At 36.3% G+C, this 23,178-nt stretch overlaps 1 protein-coding gene and 1 long non-coding RNA gene across 3 annotated transcripts in view; one reads left to right on the plus strand and one right to left on the minus strand.

Moving 5' to 3' along the window:
* The window catches only part of EMC2 (ER membrane protein complex subunit 2), a 43,019-nt gene extending 41,654 nt beyond the window's left edge, over nt 1-1,365 (minus strand). Inside the window, exon 1 of the mRNA XM_047727153.1 lies at nt 1,284-1,365. Within this exon, the coding sequence (XP_047583109.1) occupies nt 1,284-1,323 (40 nt within the window). The 5' untranslated portion in view covers nt 1,324-1,365. The remainder of the gene's footprint in view (nt 1-1,283) is intronic.
* A 155-nt stretch (nt 1,366-1,520) lies between these two features.
* The window catches only part of LOC125099190 (uncharacterized), a 95,903-nt gene continuing 74,245 nt past the window's right edge, over nt 1,521-23,178 (plus strand). Inside the window, exons 1-2 of one of the 2 annotated variants that reach the window (XR_007127047.1) lie at nt 1,521-1,582; nt 11,575-11,681. This is a non-coding gene — a long non-coding RNA (uncharacterized LOC125099190). Of the gene's footprint in view, nt 1,583-5,608; nt 5,700-11,574; nt 11,682-23,178 lie in introns of those variants that run through there. The other variant, XR_007127046.1, reaches the window with a different exon arrangement.

Here is a 23,178-nt window from a genome sequence, read left to right on the forward strand (position 1 = left end):
CCCTGAATCATGTTTCAAAAAGCATTACAAGTAACAGCCACATGTCTACCATCTAGCTTAACCATATATCCTGACACAAGCCCTTAAAACTATGTATTTTTACAGGTCTGTCCTCTCCATTAGACTGTGAACTCCTAAAAGTAAGGACTGTGTGTTACTTAATTTAATATGCCCAACATCTAGCTCTAAGCACTTAATACTTTTAATATAACGAATTCGCAAATACAGGTAGAAATATTGTTCACAGTGAGCTAGAGGCCACAAAACCAATAATAAATTATTGAATTCAGTTCAAGTATAAAGGAATTTTACCTTTTCCCATATGTTTGCAATTCTGTAATATTGGATAGATACATTCACCATTAAATGGTCAATATAACTTTCAGTCCACATGTTATTATGTCATTGTTTATCTGAAGAAGGCATTCACTAAACAAATAAGCTGTTAAAGTCTAATGTTAAATGATGGGAATAGAAATTTCAATTATATAACTTTCATGCCTTAGAGAAACTCAAGGCTCTTCTCTTAACCATGCTTCCCACTGAAGTTTTTAAGAGAAAAGTCTCATAGAATTGGATCAAAGTTTGGCTGCTTCCAGGTTTAAAGAACACACTCCACCTTAGTAGGATGGAAAAAGAAGTCCATCACACTTGAGCATATGCCCGAGATAACCAGTTGTTTTCCCTTTCGGAAAAGGAATCACTGTCAGAAAATAAGAAAGTTGTGTTAGGAGTCCAAGTGTGTTTTGAGGGGGAGTAGGGCAGCGAATGAAGACGAGAATTCAGAAACCCAGTTTTGCAGAGAGAAGGAAATATAAAGTGGCACGTAGAAAAATCAGATTTTTTCATGGATCTTTCACAGACCTTTACTGCACAGAGTTGTAACCTTTACAGAACGCTTAATAAAAGGCCTTACAGGCCCTGTATTTCCTGGCCGCAGGGAAGCTTCAGAAAGAAACTATCCCGCCTCCTCCTCGCGGCCCAGCAGCCACACGAAATGTGCGACAGCCCTCCCGCCTTACAATGGAAGCTGCCCTGGGCCACCGTACGGGCGCAGAGGTACATAAGTCAGTCAGTCTATCGATGAGCACAGGCGGTGGGGAACACCGCAGACTCCAGTCGGAGGCTGGGCCAAGGAAGGGGTCAGCCTCAACCTCCACCTTGGCCACCACCTTGGCGCGGCCCGTCCAGAGAGAGCTCCAGCGCCTAAGACAGACGGGAGAATCCACGTCTCCACCGGCAGCAGATACTGCCGAACCGCTTCCCGCCCGGCCCGCAGTTACCTTCCCAAGTGACATCGTAAAGCTCTGAGACCTTCGCCATCTTCTCAAAACCTGGAGGCAGGGAATGAGAGGGCGGGGAGAAACCGTCACGTGACCTACGACCGGGAGGTGGCGAATTACGACACCATCTCTCATTGGTCGAGAAAGCGGAGGGGGTGGGAATAGCTGCGCACGTGCACAGGGCTCTGCGGAGGGGGCTGTTGGGGAAAGGGGCGGGGCGAGTTGGGTGGAGAGCGGCGTTCTCGGACTCTAAGGATGCCGTGGCTAAGCGCTGGGAGGTGGAGCGGGCGTGGTTTGAGGTGACTTTTACCAGGGGTTTTTTTTTTTTTAGCAAATGTTTCCTTTTTTTTTTTTTTTTTTTTTTTTTTTTTTTTTTTTTTTTAATTTGCGCCACTCTCGGTTATTCTTCTTTTTCTATACGGGCGTATTCGTTCTCTTCCCACTCCCTTATTAGCACCTTGTTTTCTTCGTGCACTGCCGGAACGTAACGTTCTGCTCCAATCTTTTATTTGCCCCCAACTTTCCTCCTTCCTTAACGGGATTTGCTCTCCATTTTCTTTTGATGTTCGACTAAACTGAAACACTCCAAAAACTTTTATAAAATCTCTTTGAGGGACTAAGCGGGATTCTGCCTTTGCACATTATGTTTGTGTGGCCGAGGTCGTCTTAGTGTTCACATGACTGTCTTCTTGCCACCTGGATCACTAGATCTAGAGTCTGCCACTGTGGATTTGAAAACTCCTAAGACCAGCCAATATGTAACTCCTTATAAATAAATGAATGAATGAAATACTGAATAAATGTACAAATGAGACGGTCCCAGCCCCTGCACTTCTCTCCTCTGGAACCTCACGAGGGAGCCTCCTTTCCCACCAAGCTAATTGCTTTCAGAAACCATTAGACTTAATCTACTAGACTTTGGGAGAAATGTCTGGAGTAGAAGAAAAGAAATTTAAGTTCATACTTATATATTTGGTATTTAAAACCAGGGAAACATAAAATTGTAAAGGGAGAATATGGAAAGTAGGCTAAAAATCCTTACATCACACTCTGTATAGTTAAAGGACAGTGAAGAAGAGGCCATCAGAATAGGAGAAGGGAAAAAAGAGAGACGTATCCCACAAACCAAGGGAGTAGAACTAAAAGAGAAAAAAAAGGAAATATCAATAGCATCTGCCAGGAGAAGTTACATAAGGATAGGAAAGACTATTGAACTTACAAATTTGGAGTAGATTCTGAATGAGCTCCATTTCTCTCCAAACTTAACAGACCTTGTAGAGTCTCTTCGTTCAAAAAATTAAAAACTCTTCACTCAAAAATTCACATATCCCAATGCTTCAGTAAAATAGTAGAATAAACAAGAACTCTATCAGACGGATTTGAATCCAGGCGCTGGTACATAGTAGCTGGTTGACTTTTCAGAATGTCTGTCTCTGAGCGTCAGAGTTGCTCATATATAAAAAGAAACTAGTTATATTCTTTTTTTTTTTTTTTAGATTTTATTTATGTACTTGATGGACAGAGATTGTAGGCAGAGAGAGAGGGGAAGCAGGCTCACTGCTGAGCAGAAAGCCCGATGCGGGTCTTGATCAGGACCCTGAGATCATGATTGGGCCGAAGGCAGAGGCTTAACCCACTGAGCCATCCAGGCACCCCTAGTTATATTCTTATAAAAAGAAAAAGTCCTCTGAGTTTTTATCAAGATTAAGAGAGATAGTGCATGATGCTCCCATGGAGGTACCAACCCTTTGGCTGTAAATACTAATTATATGCCAGTGACTCCCAAATTCTCCCCTGAGGCCCAGTTCTGGTTTCTTGACATATTCACTTAGATAGTTAATATGCATGTTTAAGTTAACATATCCCAAACAGAACTCTGGATTCTCCCCCCAAACTTGACCTTCCCCACTGCAATTGATGAAACTATCCACCTTGTTGCACAAACTAAAATTCTAGGAAGTATTGTTGATTGCGCACCTCCTGTATGTGGTCTGTCAGCATATTCTGTATTGCACTTCCTAAACTTTCCCCAAATCTAGTTGTATCTCCACTGCTACTACTTCAGTCTAAGCCACAACCATCTCGCACCTGACTGTAATAGCTTCTTAACCGTGTTAGTTTCATTCTTGCTGTGTAAAATCTATTTTCTATACAGCAGCCCTACTGTCTTAAAAAAAAAAAATCAGACTACAGAAGTCCTTTGCTTGTGGCTTTCACATGACTCCCCCAGGCAATAAATATATATTCTAAACACTTTACCACAGTTAACAGGGCTCTACTCAGTGTGACTCTCTCCTACATCTCTTACCCCATCGACCATTCTTTCTTCACTAGACCCCAGCCATTCTGCCCTACTTCCTATTCCTCAAACATTCCAAACTCCTATCTGCCTTGGGTGGCACTTGCCCATTACTCCCTTTCCTGAAATGTTCCTTTTCATTATCTTTAAGTGGCTGTCTTCTTTTTGTCCTTTATATGTCAATTTTATTTAAAACTACTATCTACTTATAGGGAGGCCTTTCCAATAACAAGTGGATCCTAGTTAATGCCTTTTACATCACTATTACACTTATCAGTTTGATTTTTTTTTTGTTTACTTATTTTCTGTATTTTTCATTGTTATATAAACTCCTTGAGAGTATGGACTTTGTCATTTTAACCTTGGAACATCCAACCTAGAAAAACACCTGGCATACAGTAGATGTTGAATGTGTGAATTAGAATTAGATATTCAAAAAATTAGTGAATTAGAATTAGATATTCAAAAAACAACAACTTGTGTTAGTGATTATTAGGATAATATTTCATAGTAGTGTACATTTGAACTCTACTCCTTGGTTGTGGGTAGGATATTCTCTTTTTATAGCTAATATTTTCCTAAAAATTGTAAACATAGTGAGTTTGGGACCATACCAATTCATTTTACCTTTCCCAGCCCCTTAACACAGTATTGGCATATGATCTGTGACATACATGTAGAAATTAATAATTGTACTAAATTGTTTATGCCTAAAATTTTGTTGAATTTTTTGAGGGGGTGAAGCCCAACAAGGTGCCTTTTCAATACTTAAAATGGATATTATCAGTTATAACTAATTAAGGAAGTAAATATTCTCTAGTCATTTCAACTAAATATCCTTGTAACTAGCTGGTAGTGTCTTTCAGGCAGTAAACCATATGACAGTATGTTAAAGGAAGTCATTTTCAGAATTTCTGAGCTGGAAACTAGAATGATTTCATTTTTGACTTAGAAGGTATTTATGAATCATTAAAACTATATTTTTCAAACTTTTTATTTTGCCTGCAACCCATATGAAGGAATATATTTTACATCACACAGTATGCACACATATATAAAAAACTGGAAAAAAAAACTAAGCTTACCATATGTTTATCCTCTATATTCTCTATTCAAATTGATTCAATTTCATTTTTTTATAAAAACACTAATTGCAATCCATTAACGGGGTAATGCCCATACTGTGAAAAACTAATGGACTTTGTATATGTTTCCCAATCTGAGGACCTTAAGTAAATGGTTTGTTCAAGTTCTTGCCACTAGTAGGTAACAAAGATGGAAAATACATACACAGGAGATAAGCTGTTTAAGTCATAGATAAAAGATGAAATATTTACAGAAAAATATATTTAAGGGAAATTTTTTCTGCCAATAGTAATCTCTGAAGTGGGGAAAGTGACTGTGTGTTTACATATTGTAACATTGCACTTGTCTAATAAAACTTGCCCTCCTCAGGCCAGGAAAAAACTGGTATGTTACTGACAAAACTTCTTTATTCTTCTTTAACATTTTATAATATAATTATAAATGTAAATAAAGAAAGAAATGTCTTCTATAGATAAAACCATAACCTGAGAACATAAACATCAATCATACTTTCTATAAATCTTCCTTTATAGAATACTTTCAAAATTTTATCTCTCACCCTCTTACTACTTTGAAAAAGAAGTTTTCATTAATGTGTGTTAAAAATATTTAATCCACATTGGGGAGGGTATGGGACATGGGGAGTGCCGTGAGATGTGTAAGCCTGATGATTCACAGACCTGTACCCCTGGGGCAAATAATACATTATATGTTAATAAAAAACATTAATCCAGTTTCTCTGATTGAATGCTGCCCAGTATTGGTGACAAATATCAAGAAAATATCTAAGTAGCCAAATATTAGATTATGCCATGTTAGATGTCATGGGAAATAACTATGTCATTTAATGAGCTCAGTAAAACAATGAAAAAAGCGTACGAATGTGGTCTATGACATACTTTTTTTTAATGTGACACTATCTTATGATTTTCATTTTTTTTGCTTGTGTTTGAATAGTTTGAATGATAATACATCAGAATGAACAGGAATCAAAAAGGAGTAACTTTGAATGAGCCTACATTATCTTTGAGGTGGGATGAGCTTTATTTATCAAGCCATATTGGCCTTTGAAGCCCTGTGGAGTGCTTCTCTTTTATGGTCAAAGTGTACTTACTTCAGTTAATATCTTCAGACATTATGAAAGACTAAAGCAACTTTTTAGGTGTAATAAACCTTATGACATTTATAAAATAGACATCATTTAACAAGACAGCATAATATCATTTGAATTGATTTTGCAATATCCAGCATCGTCATCATTATTTAGAACCTGCTGTTTGCTTTGTTCTGTCTTAATCATACTGAATTAAAATATTCCGCATTATGTAGCACAGTTTATAACCTCTATTTACTGTGACAATTATCCATGAGAGTAAATTGGTTTCACTACAAGTCTCATATAAAATTTACTATAGCTTTTAAGTCATGTTATTGTTTCTAATTAGTGAATCATAGCCTTTGTATTTAAGGGAAAATATTACTTATTTCATCTTCATTCCATGTCAACAGATTTTCACTGTGACACATTCACATTTGGAAGGAAGTTTTCCTTAGAGTTTTATTTACCAAAAGCCAGATTAACATGGAGTTGTTTTAGGAACCTTCTTGAACACTTTTTATTACATTTCTAAAAGATTATGTAATTTAATATGTCCCACCCTCCAAACACAAGAGCCTGTACCCCCTTTGTTGGCACAACTGTAGCATTTAGGCACTTCTAGTATTTCCAACTTTACCATCATTTTCAATATATGTTGTAAAACGTGCCAGCAGTTCATTTCACATCCAATTATATTATTTTAGAAAGCAAAGGAGAGTCTCTGGGAAACATATCCAGTGAGATCACTTTGGTCCTTTCACAGTAGAATTCACAAACTGATAATTACCCCTCTGTGCCATAGTTGTAACAGTGAAAAGGAAAGTACATCCAGAAGGAGTACACCCAGAATTTCTCCCACATGAACAATAAATTAGAGCTGTTTCTTTTTAAGATTTATAACCATACTTAAAAGTCCACTTTTTCAAATGGTATTTAATTTCCCCAAAGTGCATATTCTGTTCTCATACACATATACATCTTTGCATATGTAGCAGTCGTTGTGCAAAAAATGTATTTTTGTAAATAATCCTTTTTGTGTACCAAACACCCAGGAGTCTTTGTGAGCTATCATAGTGACCTGATGGTTTCTGGAGCCTATCTAGATAGACTCCATTTTCTGCAATGGAACTATAACTGAATTCTTTACTTGAAAAATGTTCAAAAAAGTATTCACAATAAATAAATTGCATTATGGGTAAGCTCACACAAAAATATACTGAATATTGGGGCACTTGGGTGGCTCAGTCACTTAAGCATCTGCCTTCACCTCAAACAGTGATCTCTGGGGCTTGGGATAGAGCCCCACAGCCAGCCCTGAGTAGGACTCCCTGCTCCATAAAATTTCCTGGCAGGGAGTCTGTTTCTCCCTCTCCCTCTGTCCAACCCCCAACCCTGCTAATGTGCTCTCTTTCTCACTCATTCAAAAAATGAATAGAATCTTTAAAAATACATATACTAAATATTAACTTATACATCTTTTCTAAGTACATGCTATTCTGTTACAAATATAATTTTCATTTTTCTACAATCTCTCTTCTATGGTTTGTTAGCATCACTCTAGCCATAGGTGGCTTAAGTTGTTCATTCAGACCTGCAGTTCTGATGTATCTTACCCTTCCCATCAGGCCACAAATTCATTTCCTTTACTGGCCATCTTTTTCTTTCTACGGTCATGCTGACCACTCTTGGCTAGAATTCACTTAAATGCCAATAGCAACACTGGACACAAAGTCTTTTCAGGTCATATCTTTCACGTCATAAATCATGCTTTTTTGAACATAGGAAGGCTTACTTAGTCAACCCTATGGATTTGTTTGGGCAAAAGACTGGTTTCCCAGCAGAATTCCACTAAGAAAACTGCCTACCCCCTAAATCCAGTTTACCAACCTCATCCATCTCTATCTCACACCTGCAGAAGCACCACAATCTCAATTTTTTTTTTTAGCGTATGTAACAATTTTTTTGTAACAATTTTTTTAAATTGTAGTTAAAATTCTTTTACTTCTAGATGTTATTTATTTGAGAGAGAGGGCATAAGCAGGATAAGGGGCAGAGGGAGAAGCAGACTCCCCACTGAGCAGGGATCCCAAGGCAGGGCTCAATCCCTGGACCCTGAGATCATGACCTGAGCCAAAGGTAGACACTTAACCAACTGAGTCACCCAGGCAGCTCTAACAATACTTTTTTTAATAAAGTATAATTAATATATTGTATTAGTTTCAGGTGTACCATACAATGATTCACCAATTCTGTACATTATTCAGTGCTCTTCATAAGCAGTGTATTCTTAATCCCCTTTCTCTATTTCACCCATCCCCCTACCCACCTCCACTTTGGTAGTTACCCATTTGTTTATTCTCTGTATTTAAGAGTCTTTTCGTTTGTTTCCTTTTTCCTTTGTTTCTTAGATTCCACATATAAGTGAGTCACATGGCATTTGTTTTTTCTCTGTCTTATTTCACTTAGCATTATATCCTATAGGTCCATCTATGTTGTTGTGAATGGCAAGATTTCATTTTTTATGGCTTAGTAATATTCTATTGTACATATACACCACATCTTCTTTTTTTTTAAAAGATTTTATTTATTTATTTGACAGAGAGAGATCACAAGTAGGCAGAGAGACAGGAGAGAGAGGGAAGCAGGCTCCTCGCAGACCAGAGGCCCCGATGCGGGGCTCGATTCCAGGACCCTGAGATCATGACCTGAGCTGAAGGCAGAGGCTTTAACCCACTGAGCCACCCAGGCGCCCCCACCACATCTTCTTTATCCACTTGTCTATGGGTGGACACTTGGGTTTCTTCCATACTTTGGCTATTGTAAAATAATGCTGCAGCAAACATAGGGCTGCATCTATATTTTTGAATTAATGTCTTCTCTGTCTTGGGGGTAAATACCCAGTAGTGGAATTACTGCATTATATGGTAATTATATAATATTTTTGAGGAATCTCCATACCATTTTCTACAGTGGCTACACCAATTACGTTCCCGCCAGCAGTATACAAGAGTTCCTTTTTCTTCACATCCTTGCCAACTTTTGTTATTTCTTGTCTTTTTGGGTTTAACCATTCTAACAGGTATAAGGTCTCACCATGGTTCTTTATCTTAAAACTGTGAGTTGAGGAACAATAGAAGTGTGCTACCAAAGCTGCCACTCAGTTCAGATTACTGCCACTTCACTAGAAGTTTTCTGAGCGATATAGTATTTTAACTTTCTTCTGCCATTGCAGATTCTTTTGCATCTTTTAATAATGAGCTTGAGCAGTTCTGTGGGTGGGATGGGAACCAAAACAGTCCGGGGGGAATGATTTCAAATGATGCAGTTTTTCTAGCAATAGCAAAATTATGGAATATTAAAAAAAAACCTCAATCCAATCTTGAGAAAAGTCAGTCAAACCCAGACTGAGAGCCATTCTATGAGAATAACTGACTGGTACTTATCAGAGAGTGACAGTGATGTTGTATATTGCTCTTCTAAGCTTTTAGACAAATGCTTAGTCTTAGATGCCCATGGACAGATTGTAGTGTCATATATGTAGTGGAATTAAGTGTACGGACTTAACAATTATGAAATAGTCCCTAGAGCCATTTGTATTAATTACAAACTGTACATACCATGTATGTAGGTATGGAGTTTCATTACATTCCAAGGTAACAGCAATGGAGTATTTGCCAACATACATGTACATTGCTCCCTTCTGAGGAACTTGCTGTGTTTTAACCCGAGGTTGCTCAATCTAGCTATGTATTAACCAATTTGAGCAAGTTATTTTAACTTCATTGAATCCTAGTTTCCTTATATGTCAAATGAGCATATTAATACTTGCTGATTATAACAAGGATTACAAGTAATAAACACAGAATTTCTCACATAGAGTCTGGCATGTGGTATAATAATACTCAGTATTAAATACAGTCATTGAGTACTTACTGTGTACCTGGCACTTTACAAACTGCATTTTGTAGATTACTTCAAACAACAACCCCACTTTACAGATGAAGGAACAGTTCAGAAAGGTTGAATAACTTCCCCAAACACACTATGATATACTTCTTCACAGAGTAGGATCTTAGTAAAAAAAAAATAAATAAATAACTTTGTCATTTTGGTACCCTGGGAAGGGAAAGCTTGAATGGGGAAAGCTTTCAGACCATGATGCATATGTGATGCCTTTGAAAGAAAAGAGAGTATGAAGCTGGATTGGAAAGAAAGCGCCTCATGCTATGATTTAGATCTGGGAAAGTATTAGCCAATTCAATGAGAAAAGCTCCTGAGCAAAGATTACCTTTTAGAGGAGTCCTACACTGGGTAGAAATGGCCAGGCGCTAGGATCCCCACATGTTTAGTCATTATGTGGGGGCTTCCTGGAAGAGCGTGGCCCCAACTCAGAAGCTGAGATGAATTTTGAAGCCTTTAAGAGCTGGAAGCTGTCAGCCACCTTTTACTCCTTGCAGTTGAATAGCAAGTTCGTTCTTGAAGGGAGATTCTAAAGATGCACCTCCCTATCTGCCACAGTAGCGTTGTTATTATTATTCCATTCTGGGTGTAATCTTCCATTTTTGTTGAGAAGTAGGTCTCCTGAAATACTAGCTAGACTGCGAAGCTATTTAACATAGATATTAGGGATATGGAAATTTTATTTCAGCTTCCCAGAATGTCTTCTTCTAGTATATGATTAATAATTCAGCAGTGGTTGCTTTACACTGAAGAAAAGACATGGTAGATTATAGATAACCCATAGAGACTTGAAAATTTGCTTATTTTTTTATGAGACGCTAATCAGGAATTATTCTTTTCTTGGGAAGGGAATTAATGCTACTACCATTGATAAATTACCTAGGATTTCATATTTTTTCTTTTTGCAGTCAGATTCCAAGTATATAGAAGTAATTTAGAATTTTTAAACATCTTTCCAAGAATAACAGTTAACTCTGAAAAACGGCAGCATTTCTAAAATTCTGTAACTCAAGATTTCCATGAAGTACTAGAAAATTCCAAAGATACTGTGCTCGCAATGCCCCATGACAATTCACTGGATAGCTGCCATACTATCATTGATCACTGCTTGTTAATAAACTTATTCAAGGCCAAATTTTGTTAACACTTTCCTCAAAAAACAGAAAAAAGATTACAAGTCTGAAGTACGAATGGTGCATAAATCCAAAGGCCTTCATTGTCAACCTGCACTTCTCCCTACTGAATGCCAAGGCAGTCCTAATTAGCATTTGCTGTGCTACATAGATGCCCTTCTAGAAAGGATATGACAGGTGCTCCATATCCTGGGCTGCCAGAATGAATGATGTAATGAAAGCAGTACCTAATGGGAGATGACAGAGTGCTTCCCAGACTCCCATGAATAACAAAGTTATTGAAGGATTGTACCTTTTAAAGAAAGAATTAAAGCAACAGAAGAGTATTGGTGAACAAAACTTTGGCAGTAATTTTCAGGGAACAACTAGTTACATAGGACACAGAAGCTATGAATCTTAATGCATAAATTCAGGAGTGCAAGAACAAAATTTGCATTTTTAGAAAACTCAATTTCTAATTGAGTTATCTTGGAGGAAGACATCTTAATCTCAGGTTGGAATTTGCCCTTGCCTTGCTGCCTTCTCCTTTTTCAAGGCTACTCTGACTTGTGTGAAAGTGATATTTAGAACCTTCTAGATAGCACGCCCTCTATTATCTCTCACACATTGAATAGGGGTGAACTGTGTTATCAACAAGATATTTCAGAAATGATGAAGTGCAACTTTTGAGGCTGTCATGAGAGATAATGTGTCTTCTGCCTTGCTCTCTCTTAGATCACTCATTCTGAGGAAGAAAGCTCCCAGGTCAGGAAGACAATCATTCAGTTTTGCAGAGATCCACCGTAGTGAGAAACTGAGGTCTCCTGCAACTTGCAAGCCACGTGAGTGGCACATCTTAGATTGGTCCTCCATCCCCAGTCAAGACTTGAGACCCAGCTGACATTGTGACTTCGGACCCGTGATATATGTTTAGCCAGAACAGCTCAGCTAAGCTGTTGCTGAATTCCTGCCCCACAGAAACCGTGTGAGATAACAAATGTTTATTATTGCTTTAAGCTGCCAGTTTTTGGAATGAAGTGTTATACAATAATAGATAACTAATACACCAATCAGAAAGGATGCAGACACTGGCTTACTGCTTATGCAGCATCCTGGAACCTTCTCTGCTATCCCAGGCATTGTTCTTGAGTTTGGGGAGGGTAGGTGATTCTGGGTAAACAGCTATTTATCAGTGAATGCAAAGTACTTTGATAACTTATCACCCAGTACAGCCATACCAGTTTTGTATCACTCATGCTTATGTAGTCTCAAGGCGTTGGGAGGCCCACCTGAGTCCCCCAGTTAGCACTACAGCCCTTCTTTCTCTCCACAAATGCCCCCAGGTCCTGTGGCTCTCCTAACTACTTTTGGATCACATGGGAATTTGAGGTTCCTTCCTTTGGCATACCTTCCAATCTTTTATTTGTTCTGAGTGCTCTCACCTCCGTGACACCCTGACTAGACAATAAGGCTTCTCTCCCTGGGAGCCTCTAAACTTGAATTTTATAGTTCTTCTTGAGGCTCATCTTCCTTACCATTCCCGCCTCCATTCCCCAACCCCATGAAAGCAATATTTCAGTCTCAAGAGAAGTACCCATGCACTTCAGCGCTTAATTCCCCAAGCACTGTCTTGGGATTTTTCCAGAGGCAGCTATGTATATCCTCTCTGATGAGTTTTGAAAACTAAAGCCAGAGGGATGAGGTTCCTGACTTCCCAGTTTTCTCCCCTCACACTCTCTCCCTGAGACAGTAATTCAGGGTCTGGAGGAGGGGGAGGCAAGTTTCACTCTCAGAGAGACAGGCAGAGAAAGAGAATATCACTTCTTAACCTAAAAATATATCCCACTGCCCCATCTCTAGAGAAATAAGTGTCTGCCCGCTAAGAGCTATTATATTGGCTGGGATGTGATTATTTCATCAAAGATCCACAGGCTCTAATTAATAGCTCTTTGCTCTGATTCTATGATCATAAAGTAACTCTTTGGTTTGCTTTTCCAAGTACCTAGATACCTTGAAAAAGGTACTTTCCTCACAAAGCCAACATCATATACTTCATATTTTATATTTCTTTGCTAGAGAGATCTTTGCCTGACTTCCCACAATTAGTGTTAGGTGCCCTGCTCATATGCTCCAGTATTCCTTCTCTCTAAAAGCACTTTTCCCACTGTGTTATGATCATTACATATCACCATTTGTGTCTATCACTAGACTCCAAGCTCCATTCAACATCTGTGTGTCATGTTCATGATCTGTCCCCAGAGACTCAATAATTATTTGTGGAAAGGCAGAAGCTCCATTAGATCAATGCTCACTGAATTGGGGCTTTATGACCCAGTAAAACTTCCAGGAAAAAGGAAAAAGGTAAAGGAGCCAATATAAGTTGACAACTTTTTATTTTGCTAAGTGAGGACGTTAAAAGTAATAACTACAATTTAGCTTCATATAATTTCATCTTAAATTGCTATGTTAACACCAAAGGAGTTATGGGATTCAATAAGAACAGTCCCTAAAAAGGAGTAAATTTAACTTCTTTACCAGAGACCAGTGACAGCTTCTACCTGAATTAGCACCACATGGCAGACACATTTGAGAACTGCTAAAAACTTCTTAAATCCCTTCCTTCTCTCAGATAATTTGAAATGGTAATGCACCTATTTTCAAAATGGGAAATCCTAGATTGTTTTTTTTAAAGAAATACTCCCAAGTAGCTAACACTTTGTTTCTTATTATCTGTGTCTTTAAAGGAAAAAAAAAAGTCACTGAATATCTTGGCATGTGATTCACAGCTGGGACTTACTATCCTCTTCAAAATTTTTTACTCTTTCACAGTAAAGCCCTGAATGAGTGAACATATTAGAATGTAAGAACTACTGTAATTTTGTTTGTCTTTAAAATGTGTTTGGGGAAATGTTGCTCCAGTCTGATCTAAGAAGAAAAATAAAATTATAGTTGAAGTATTGCATTTCTGGCAAATTTATGTTGCCTATAGCTCTTGTCTCATAAATTCAACAAAATTCATTTCGATTAAGTTTTACACTAAAGCAACACAAATGTATTATTAGTGTTTTGTTTTACAAGTCACAAAAATTCTTGACAAAACCATGGATATGTAAAGAGCATTTTCATTAGGACTGGAACAGAAGGTACTTATCTCTGCAGATAGGTGTGGTATCAACAAATGGCAAAGACAATAATGAAAACACAGAAGCCATGTTTCTATTTTAAATGTCACTTATTTTGAGAACCCATGGGATAAATTACAGCAGCCTTTGGGAAAACAGAGACATTAAAATTAGGAGATGGAAAAGATGAAATCAGTGATGATGTAATCTAGACCCTTGATGACACAGGAGACTCCCTTAAAGATTCCGCCTTCATGCTGTGTCTGTTCTAATGCTTCAGGCAAGGAGAGATTTCTGAATCTGACTTATGCTTTCACAAATCTGCTTTCTTCTTATTTTTATTTTGCTTTGTATCGTAATTTCCTTGCTGACCTGAGGGAAAAAAAGAAAAGAGGACTTAAAATTCTGGTTTTAGTACATTTTTTCTTACAAAAGTACACTGAATAGAATACTGAAAGTAAAAGCATGTTATTTTCTATTATAAAACAATTTCACAAGTAAATTTCATACCTGAAGTCCAGCTTCTCAATAAAATAGATCAACAATATCCACATGCAGGAATAAAAATTAGAAATCTTATGAATTATAGATCTCTGTACCTTGTAAACTCTCAAGATGAATTATGCTTTTTTTACATTGTCTTTTTTGCCTCATCAGAATTCTTTGAAAATAAAAGAGTAATACCTTTAACTCTGATTTGAGGTATACAACATCTACAATCTGACTCGTGGAAAGTAATCAATTTTAAATGTATCGGTTGTCCCAATTATGATACCACCTGCTATATTAATTTAAGGAACAACTGGGTAGCCAGAAATGGTATTTATGATTATTATCATTAATCTAGTATGACTCAGTATGAGTGTAGGGTATAAGAGGTCACACTTGATATATTTTTTAAAATGTAAACTGATCTTGCAGGTTTTTATTTAATTCCTGAATAGCTAATAACACCTTTAACCGTTAAACTTGAACAAAAGTTTTCCCATTCTAAAAATGCTAGGAAATGAAAAACAAAAAGATGTTAATAATATCATTTTTTGAGAAGTGTTCATGATAAGAGTTAAATATTTTTAAACTCTCAGGAGCTAAGTTTGGTTTATTACTTACAAAAACAGTTATAATTGGCAGCACAGTATCACTAAGTAGATACTTTAGTGTCAACACAAACAAGATTATCAGCCTGAGCTGCATGCTAAGCAAAACTAACTGAAAAACCAAAGTTCAACCAGAGTACACTCGTCTGATTCTGAGAGTTCTCCACAGTTCAGATTACAGTCAGTTTAGAGCAGTTATATAAGTTAACTTAAATAGACATTTTTTTTTAGTTAGAAAAGATAATTTTTTTTAATTTGAGGGAATAAAAGGTATGTATTAGTCAAAGTATAAGAACTCTTTCTATTGAAAGACTCAGATAGCTGAGCTGAAATATGTCTTTGAATTAGCGGTGGACAAACCTTTGAGGAGAACATTGTTTCTGAAGAAATGGTCACTAAGGGATAGACACTCAAATGAAATTGTAGGCACACAAAGTGTGTGATAGTGATCTCAATAAATACATGACACAGATATACAGACATGCCATTTCTCACAGTTACTGCCAAAAGAGAAACTCAATTAATTTTTTTTCAGTTGCAGTTAATTTATTAAAACACTGATAGTCCTTGGAATCCTAAAATTTTGACTTGATTTCTAACTTTACCAGTTATTCATAACATGACCTGGCATAAGTTCTTGACTCTCTCATTTGATAAAAGATAATAATACCTCCCTCAGAGGGTTATTAAGAAGATTAAATGTGAAAATGGCTGTGAAAGCATAGCACGATACCTAACACATGAATAAAAATAAACTTAAAGTGGTTAAAAATAATCACTGTAATGAAGTCATCATTTCATGGACTAGTTCTGTTTTCTTTTCCATTCATCATTCAGCTCTAGTACAGGATGATCTAGCGAACTATGTAATATTTCCTTGGTGATAGTTAAATAGAACCCTGATGTAGATTTGAAAATAGTATCTTAGAAGAAGCAAAGATAATTTCTACTTGTTGCATTTTTATCCACATTACGAATCCATCTACTTTAAATTTGTAAAATCGGCAGGCAGTTGCCTTGAATTTTCAGCCAAATATCCAGGAAGCCCAAATTATTAAAGAATAAGCAACTACCTACTCTAAACTAACTTGTCTATGAAGATGTGGAATGCAATGAGATTATAATCACACCTATTTTCACATCTCTTCCCACACATAACCTAAACCAAACCTCTTTAACCCATAAAAAACACTACTGATAAACCCTGCTAACAAGAAATATTTTCTTCTGTCTCTTCTCAGAAATTTCTCCTTAATGTCCTTAGGAAAAAAGCCAAGCTATTAGTGTCATTTAACATAATTTTATTTTTCTCAGCTTTAAAAGGAAATGAAAGCAGTTATCAAGAAAGGAACATAGGTGATATTTTAATGGGGACTAACATAATGCCAGTTCACACACCTTGTGTGTTAGACTCTCATGTAGTTCTTCTAGCCCATCACTCATCCCAACCCCATTCTTTAATACTTCTCTACATAGAATATAAAATAGATGGGGATGTAAGAAGTGGCTTCACATGATTGAAAATGTAAGTGTAATTTTTAATGCTGTAATAAAAAGGAAAGCAACAGTAGCATAAACAATAACTTCTGGAAAACTTTACCTGTGACACAGGGTCTCCTCTCATACCATTAACAGCCATAGTGAAAATCTTCAAGTAACAACTCACATCACCAAGGAACCATATTGACCTGAAAATGTTGGTCGGTTGTGGCAATGTCTCTGGGATGAAAAATAAGACGAAGTTTCCTATAACTCCCCTGATTTAGAATTTTAATGTGTGCATGTGAAAAAAGTCCAAGAACAGAAAGAAAGACATAATTCTCCTTTATACTTTTCACATTGCACCACTTCATTTGGGATACCTGTCAGTCACTCTAAGTGTCTATTTTGTTTGGAGGAATTGGGCTAAGAATGAGAAGAGATCTTGTGGGTCCTTATCAAGTTAGCTGAAAAGGTAAAGCAAGTGTGTTAGTCTATTTGCTTGTCAGTCTCTTCTCTCTTCCCATAATCCTTGCCAGTGAATGTCAGGTCACATGACAGCTCCCCCAAACACAGCCCACAGCTGATTGGATCAGTTGTGGGTACTTGACTCAAGCTGAGCCAATGAGATTCATCTTCCTAGGGAGAGGACATAAAGCTGACCCTGGAGTGACCATGTTTGGGCCTGCATAAGTGAACCCCAGAAATCTCCATAGAGAAAGAAAATATTGATTCAGGCACATAAAAAGATGAAGAAAGGAGAGTCGCTGTGGCCGTGGAGGAAGAGAATAGTGAGAATGGAATCAACTGCCTTGGATCGTGATGGCATTTTGTTTTCTTGTCCCAATCTCTCAAAAAACCTTTCCCTGATTTTTTAAAATAGTATTTTATCCTTTAAATGAATTTCCCATCATTTCTTAGCTAGTTTGAGTGAGTCTTTATTTCTGACAACAAATAACGAAGATAGGAAATAAGCCTAGTTTTACTTGAAAACGAAGTTTTGTGGAGATAGACTCTTAAAGTGTTATTATAGTTAACTTAGAATGTGTATGGCAATTTGGATCTGTTGTTTTTGTTTTTAGAAGGTTAATACATATAGAAGTATAAAGATGCCAAACAAAGGCATAAATTTCATAAATCAAGGCATAATATGTGAAATAAGAAAAATATTATTTGATCATACTGATAAAACTGTTATAGAGTCTACCTTTACATTTAAAAGTTCTTTTATAATATTTAAAGTTTACATATAAACGAAATATATGTCTTGACTCTTTTCCAGTCTCATTTACCCTTTGTTATAATCTTAGATTTTCCTGTTTATATTAATTAGATTTTTATTTTCATCAAATACCTGTACACAGTTTTTAAGGCAAATTTCACTAAGAGGATTATAATAATGCCAATCTTCCTCTCCCAAACCAAACACTGAATTCTTCTAAATATACATTTCCCCTGCTATTTCTGTATTTCTAAATAATATAGTTTACTGCTCTCAGTATAGCAGTGTTATTTCTGCCAATGCTTTTTTCCTGCTTTTCCCATCCTTTTTATATAGGTTTTACTTTATTAAACACCCGAATACATTTGCCATCTTAGGTCAAGTAGGACAGAACAATTCTTCCTTCCTTCTCTACAACCTTTCATTTTTTTCCCTGAAATTAGTAACTACTTAAAGTTTTCTTTTGCCAGTTTTTATTATTCATTTGTCTAAATTTACTGTAATTTTTTCAGTAGTGTTTTATGAGGGCTCAATTATAAAATTCTTATTCCTCTGCTTTTATTTCTCTTCTATGCCCCGTTCCAATCTGGACACATTTCAGTTCTGGGGAATTTTCTTGTGTAATTCTTCAGATGATTTCATTTCCTTCATTTTCTTGTTTGAAAGTTGGATCTTTTGTTGGATTCTCTAAGTTCATTGCTTTTCATCTCTTGTTTCCCATCTCCTTGATCTTTCTGTTCTACTATTTGGGAAATGTCTTCAATATTATCTTCCAAATCTTCTATTAAGCTGGTGTTTTTGGCTATCTTATTTTTCATTTTCAGTCTTCGTTGTTCTCTGTTCTTTTTTAAATAACATGTCGTTCTTATTTTAGCTCTCAGTAATCATCTGTTATCTCTCTGAGAATATTCCATAAAGCATGTTCTGCTCCTTTCAGTGTCTCTATTTCCTCTAGGTATTTTGTTTTCTCTTTACCTTCTCTAACATCTAACTTTCATGTAGAAGGCTTTACACAAATGTCTTGTGATACTTAGCTGTCTGTTTTATATTTAAGTATAATATACTAGAATACTCTATGGAAGCACTGTGTGTTTGTGATGAATAGGGTGCCTTTTTTTTTTTTTTTTTTGTATCTGTCAGTGTCAATTTAATTAGGTCTTTTCTTTGGGGTCATTTAGTTCTCCAGAGAACTATTCTCTTATTCTCCCACCTGCGTGGGCATATGTCTCAACATCTGTATTCCAGGAGCAGGGTAGAGAAGGGGGCCAGAGTCCTACCAATCAGTACAAAAATTTGGACTTAATTCTTTTGACTTCAGGTCCATTTCCTATCCCATCCCTCACACTGATTAGTGTCCCTGGTCCAGAGATTCTTGGATATAGTAATTTATCAAGAAGCTAAAACATTTGTATCCTCCAGGGTAGAAGTAGTGAGAAAATATGGAAGGAGTTACTTAGCTTAGGAGTGTGGGGGAGTAGACGAAATCTGAGGATCTAGCTATTTTCAACCATCTTCCTTGTTTTTAGCATTGAGCTCATTACTACCTTCTTCGGTACATTGTGCCTCAATGTCCTAAACCTCTCTAGGTTTCTGTAGGGAGAATTAGATGAAATAGAAGGAAGAAAAAGACAAAAAGCATGCTTTTACAGGTAACTTCCTATGTAGGTACCCATGTTAATAGCTTCCTTTACTGAATTCCACTCCCCAGCTGCTTTCCATCTCCCAGAGAATTCCGTTGAAATCTCTCATCATCTTTATCTCCCTGCATTTTTTATGTTACTCTTTTTTGTTCTTTTTTTTTTCTTTACTTTATTGGGTCTTCAGGAGAATGAGGAAATAGAGGCATATTTAATCAGAAATTTTCTCCCCACTTCATATAGCATAAATTTAAATTGACTTCTTAAAGATATTTCTGCTCATTTTTCTTGCCACATTCTGAGTTTATCTGCAAGGTAAAATACTTTAGGGAATTTCAACATGAAACAAACAAACAAACTAGCATGAAGAATTTTCTGGAATTTACATAGGGAAATTTCAATGATAATGTTCTATAATTTTACTTAAAAAAAAAAAAAAGAAGCACAATATTAGTCAACAGGAAAAAAACACACCATAGTAGTGGTAGCCACAGTTGGCAGAGTTGTGAATTTTTAGGCAGTGAACACACTGGCTCAATGAGTGGAACAGTGATTCAGTTAATATGATCAAGCTGAGTGATGGAGCTCTAGGGACATCCCCAGAGGAAGAATACCATGTGTTTGCCACTGATCCTATCAGTATGCTTTCCTCTTTAAACTGCAACCTTAAAAATACAGTACAGAATTTTAGTTCACCAAAGCCACTCTTCACCACCAAAAGTCATCTGAACTCTTAAATATTGGTCAAAACTTCCAATTACTTTATCAGAGTCTGAGGAAAGTCTGGTTATAAACTATATGCTAAGTAATATCAGATTAGTTAGGAAAATAGCTTAGTCCAGTGCACCAAATAAGCATGTCTTTTCTTAATTTCACCCTGCTTCTGCTGCCATATCATAGATGTAACCATATTGTGGTCCTGAAAAAGTTTTGTGCACCTGTGGACTTAGGCCCAAGTCGTTCCTCTAGACAAACCCTTACAACTTAAAGTGATCTTTTGAGTCTTCCAGATCCTCATGCACATAAAATTTCACCTGCTATTTTCTTTTCTCGGTGTCACATAATATAGTTAAGTAACCACTGAATGAAGAATAAGAGAAGTTTTAGACCTAGCCATATTTTCTGAATTTCCCAGAGTTGTATGACTCAATAACAGATATATGAAAATGCCTTGTAAATTATAAAGAAATCTGTATAATCCATTCTACCACTTTTAGTTTTTCAGGGAACAGTGATATTTCTGTTTAAGGAAAGAAATTTTAATCTTTGTAATGAAAAGACTTTCAGTGGATTCATTTGATGGACATAACTTTTAATTAAGATGTTATGATTTCAGAAAAGAAAAATACCATAAGGCCTTTCCCAAGTTATACGTTTTTCTTGTAACTAACTATAATGTCCGTTATAGGCTGAATTGTGCCCCCACATCCTAAATTTATATTTTGAAGCTCAACCTCCAGTACCTCAGAATGTGACCTTATTTGGAGACAGGACATTTAAAGAGGTAATTAAATTAAAATAGGTTTGTCAGGGTGGACTCTAAGCCATATGACTGGTGTCCTTACAAGAATGGGAGGTTAGGACACAGAAGACCATGTGCAAACAAGATCACAGCATGCAAGCTAAGGAGAGAGGGCTGAGTAGAAAAAACCCTGCAGACACCTTGCTCTTGGACTTACAGCCTCTAGAATTGTGAGAAAATCAGTTTCTGTTGTTTAAGCCACCTTGTCTGTGGTGTGTTGTTATGTGGGCCCTAGAAAACAAATCCACTGCTTTAGTGTAAAAAAAAAAAATGTCAGTTAGTGGCACATGTTGTCCCAGGATAACATGCATTCTTTCCTAGAAATTTCACTAATACCCCAAATATTATTTCTTAGAAACAGAAAAAGGTTGGTAATTTTATTATTTTAACATTGTAGTTCACATTATTCTTGATTATGTTTATTTTAGTTTAAATTTTACTAACAGATAAGGTGATAATATGTTATACCACTTGAATAAAACTGCCATATAGTCAGTCATGCATTCTGTAGCATTATCAGAGTACATGTGTGATTAGCTTTGTTTTTCTGTTTTACCAAATGAAATTTATCAGGCTAAAAGCTTAAATACAGCTAATATGTGAGTCATTCTCCTGGCAAATGTATATATATAGATGTTCATATATAGTTATATAAAAATTTATGTATATATATATATACACCTATATATACACAATTTACATATGTGTATGTTACATGTGTGTATATGTACATAAATTTATGTATGTATACATATACATATATAGTCACTAAATTGGAAAGGTCTAGGTGGGAGATACAAACTTAGAAGTCACTATCTTTAAAAAATAAAAGTTTCTCATTTATATTTAAGACAACTTGAATTTTTGAACCTTGTAGTTCTGGCATATTAGGTTATTATAATCAATAAAAATGTTTTAAAAGTCTGATTAACTTACTGATATAATCTTACTTGTTCCAATTTATGAATAATAGGCAAGAGGACAACTGCATTTTATTTAATCTAAATATAACAAATGTTAAATATTATCTCCCTGAATATTGAAATATACTCTTCCTGTATATTTTTTGTCCCAGAATATTTAATATACAGGGAGATTATATTTGACATAAATCATGTAGAGTAAAAAGAATATTATGTTGGCGTATCCCTGTTAATGGCATGCCTTTAAGAGATTTCTGGCTACTTTTTTCTTGGTTGAGAAAAATAGCAAAGAGACTTGGAATGTTCCATATGAATATGAGTTATTTCTGCCATTTGGAGTACTTTTTCAGTATGCTGGAATTGCTTGGTCTCCAAGCAAGTTCTTTGGACTGAAAGGAGATATTCTAGAATCTAGAAAGCCGTTATTTTGTTATGTATAAAAGTAAAATAGGAAAATTAAAAGGTATTAATTTATTTTTTTAAATAATGAAGTCATAAGTCAAAGATAAAATATAGGGCGCCTGGGTGGCTCAGTGGATTAAGCCTCTGCCTTTGGCTCAGGTCATGATCTCAGGGTCCTGGAATCGAGTCCCGCATTGGGCTTTCTGCTTGGCAGGGAGCCTGCTTCCTCCTCTCTCTCTCTGCCTACCTCTCTGCCTACTTGTGATCTCACTCTGTCAAATAAATAAATAAAATCTTAAAAAAAAAGATAAAATATGAATCTAAGAAAAGTAATAGTAATAAATGAACGTAAGCTGTTTTCTGTTAACAGTATATATTCTGACTTTCTCTCTTGTTCTTTGTGTTTGTGCTTTTTTCTAAGACCAACCCCTGTACTTGCTTACTAGATTTCATGCCCTTTTTTCCTTTTTTTTTTTAAGATTTTATTTATTTTTTTGATGGAGAGAGATCACACATAGGTTGAAAGGCAGGCAGAGAGACAGGGGGAGGCAGGCCCCCTACTGAGCAGAGAGCCTGATGCAGGGCTTGACCCCAGGACCCTGAGATCATGACCTGAGCCAAAGGCAGAGGCTTAAACCACTGAGTCACCCAGGCACCAACATGCACTTTTTTCAGTTCGGGCTGTCATTCCAGTAATTCTTCCATTTCTTGCCCTATCATTATTTCTCTTTCTCATGGATCATAAGCAATAAAACATGTTGTGGCTTTTCATATCAGACTTTTGTAAACTCCTTTCCCCAGCTATCTCTATCAAGAACACAAATGACATTCACTATTCTAAATACACTGGTTCATTTTATTTTCTCATCTTACTTGCCTTAGAAGAGCAGCATTTTAAACAGTGATTTCCAGGACACTCATTGTCTTGGCTTTCC

This window comes from Lutra lutra, chromosome 4 (genome assembly GCF_902655055.1).
Source record: "Lutra lutra chromosome 4, mLutLut1.2, whole genome shotgun sequence".
In the NCBI taxonomy this organism is placed as follows: domain Eukaryota; kingdom Metazoa; phylum Chordata; class Mammalia; order Carnivora; family Mustelidae; genus Lutra; species Lutra lutra.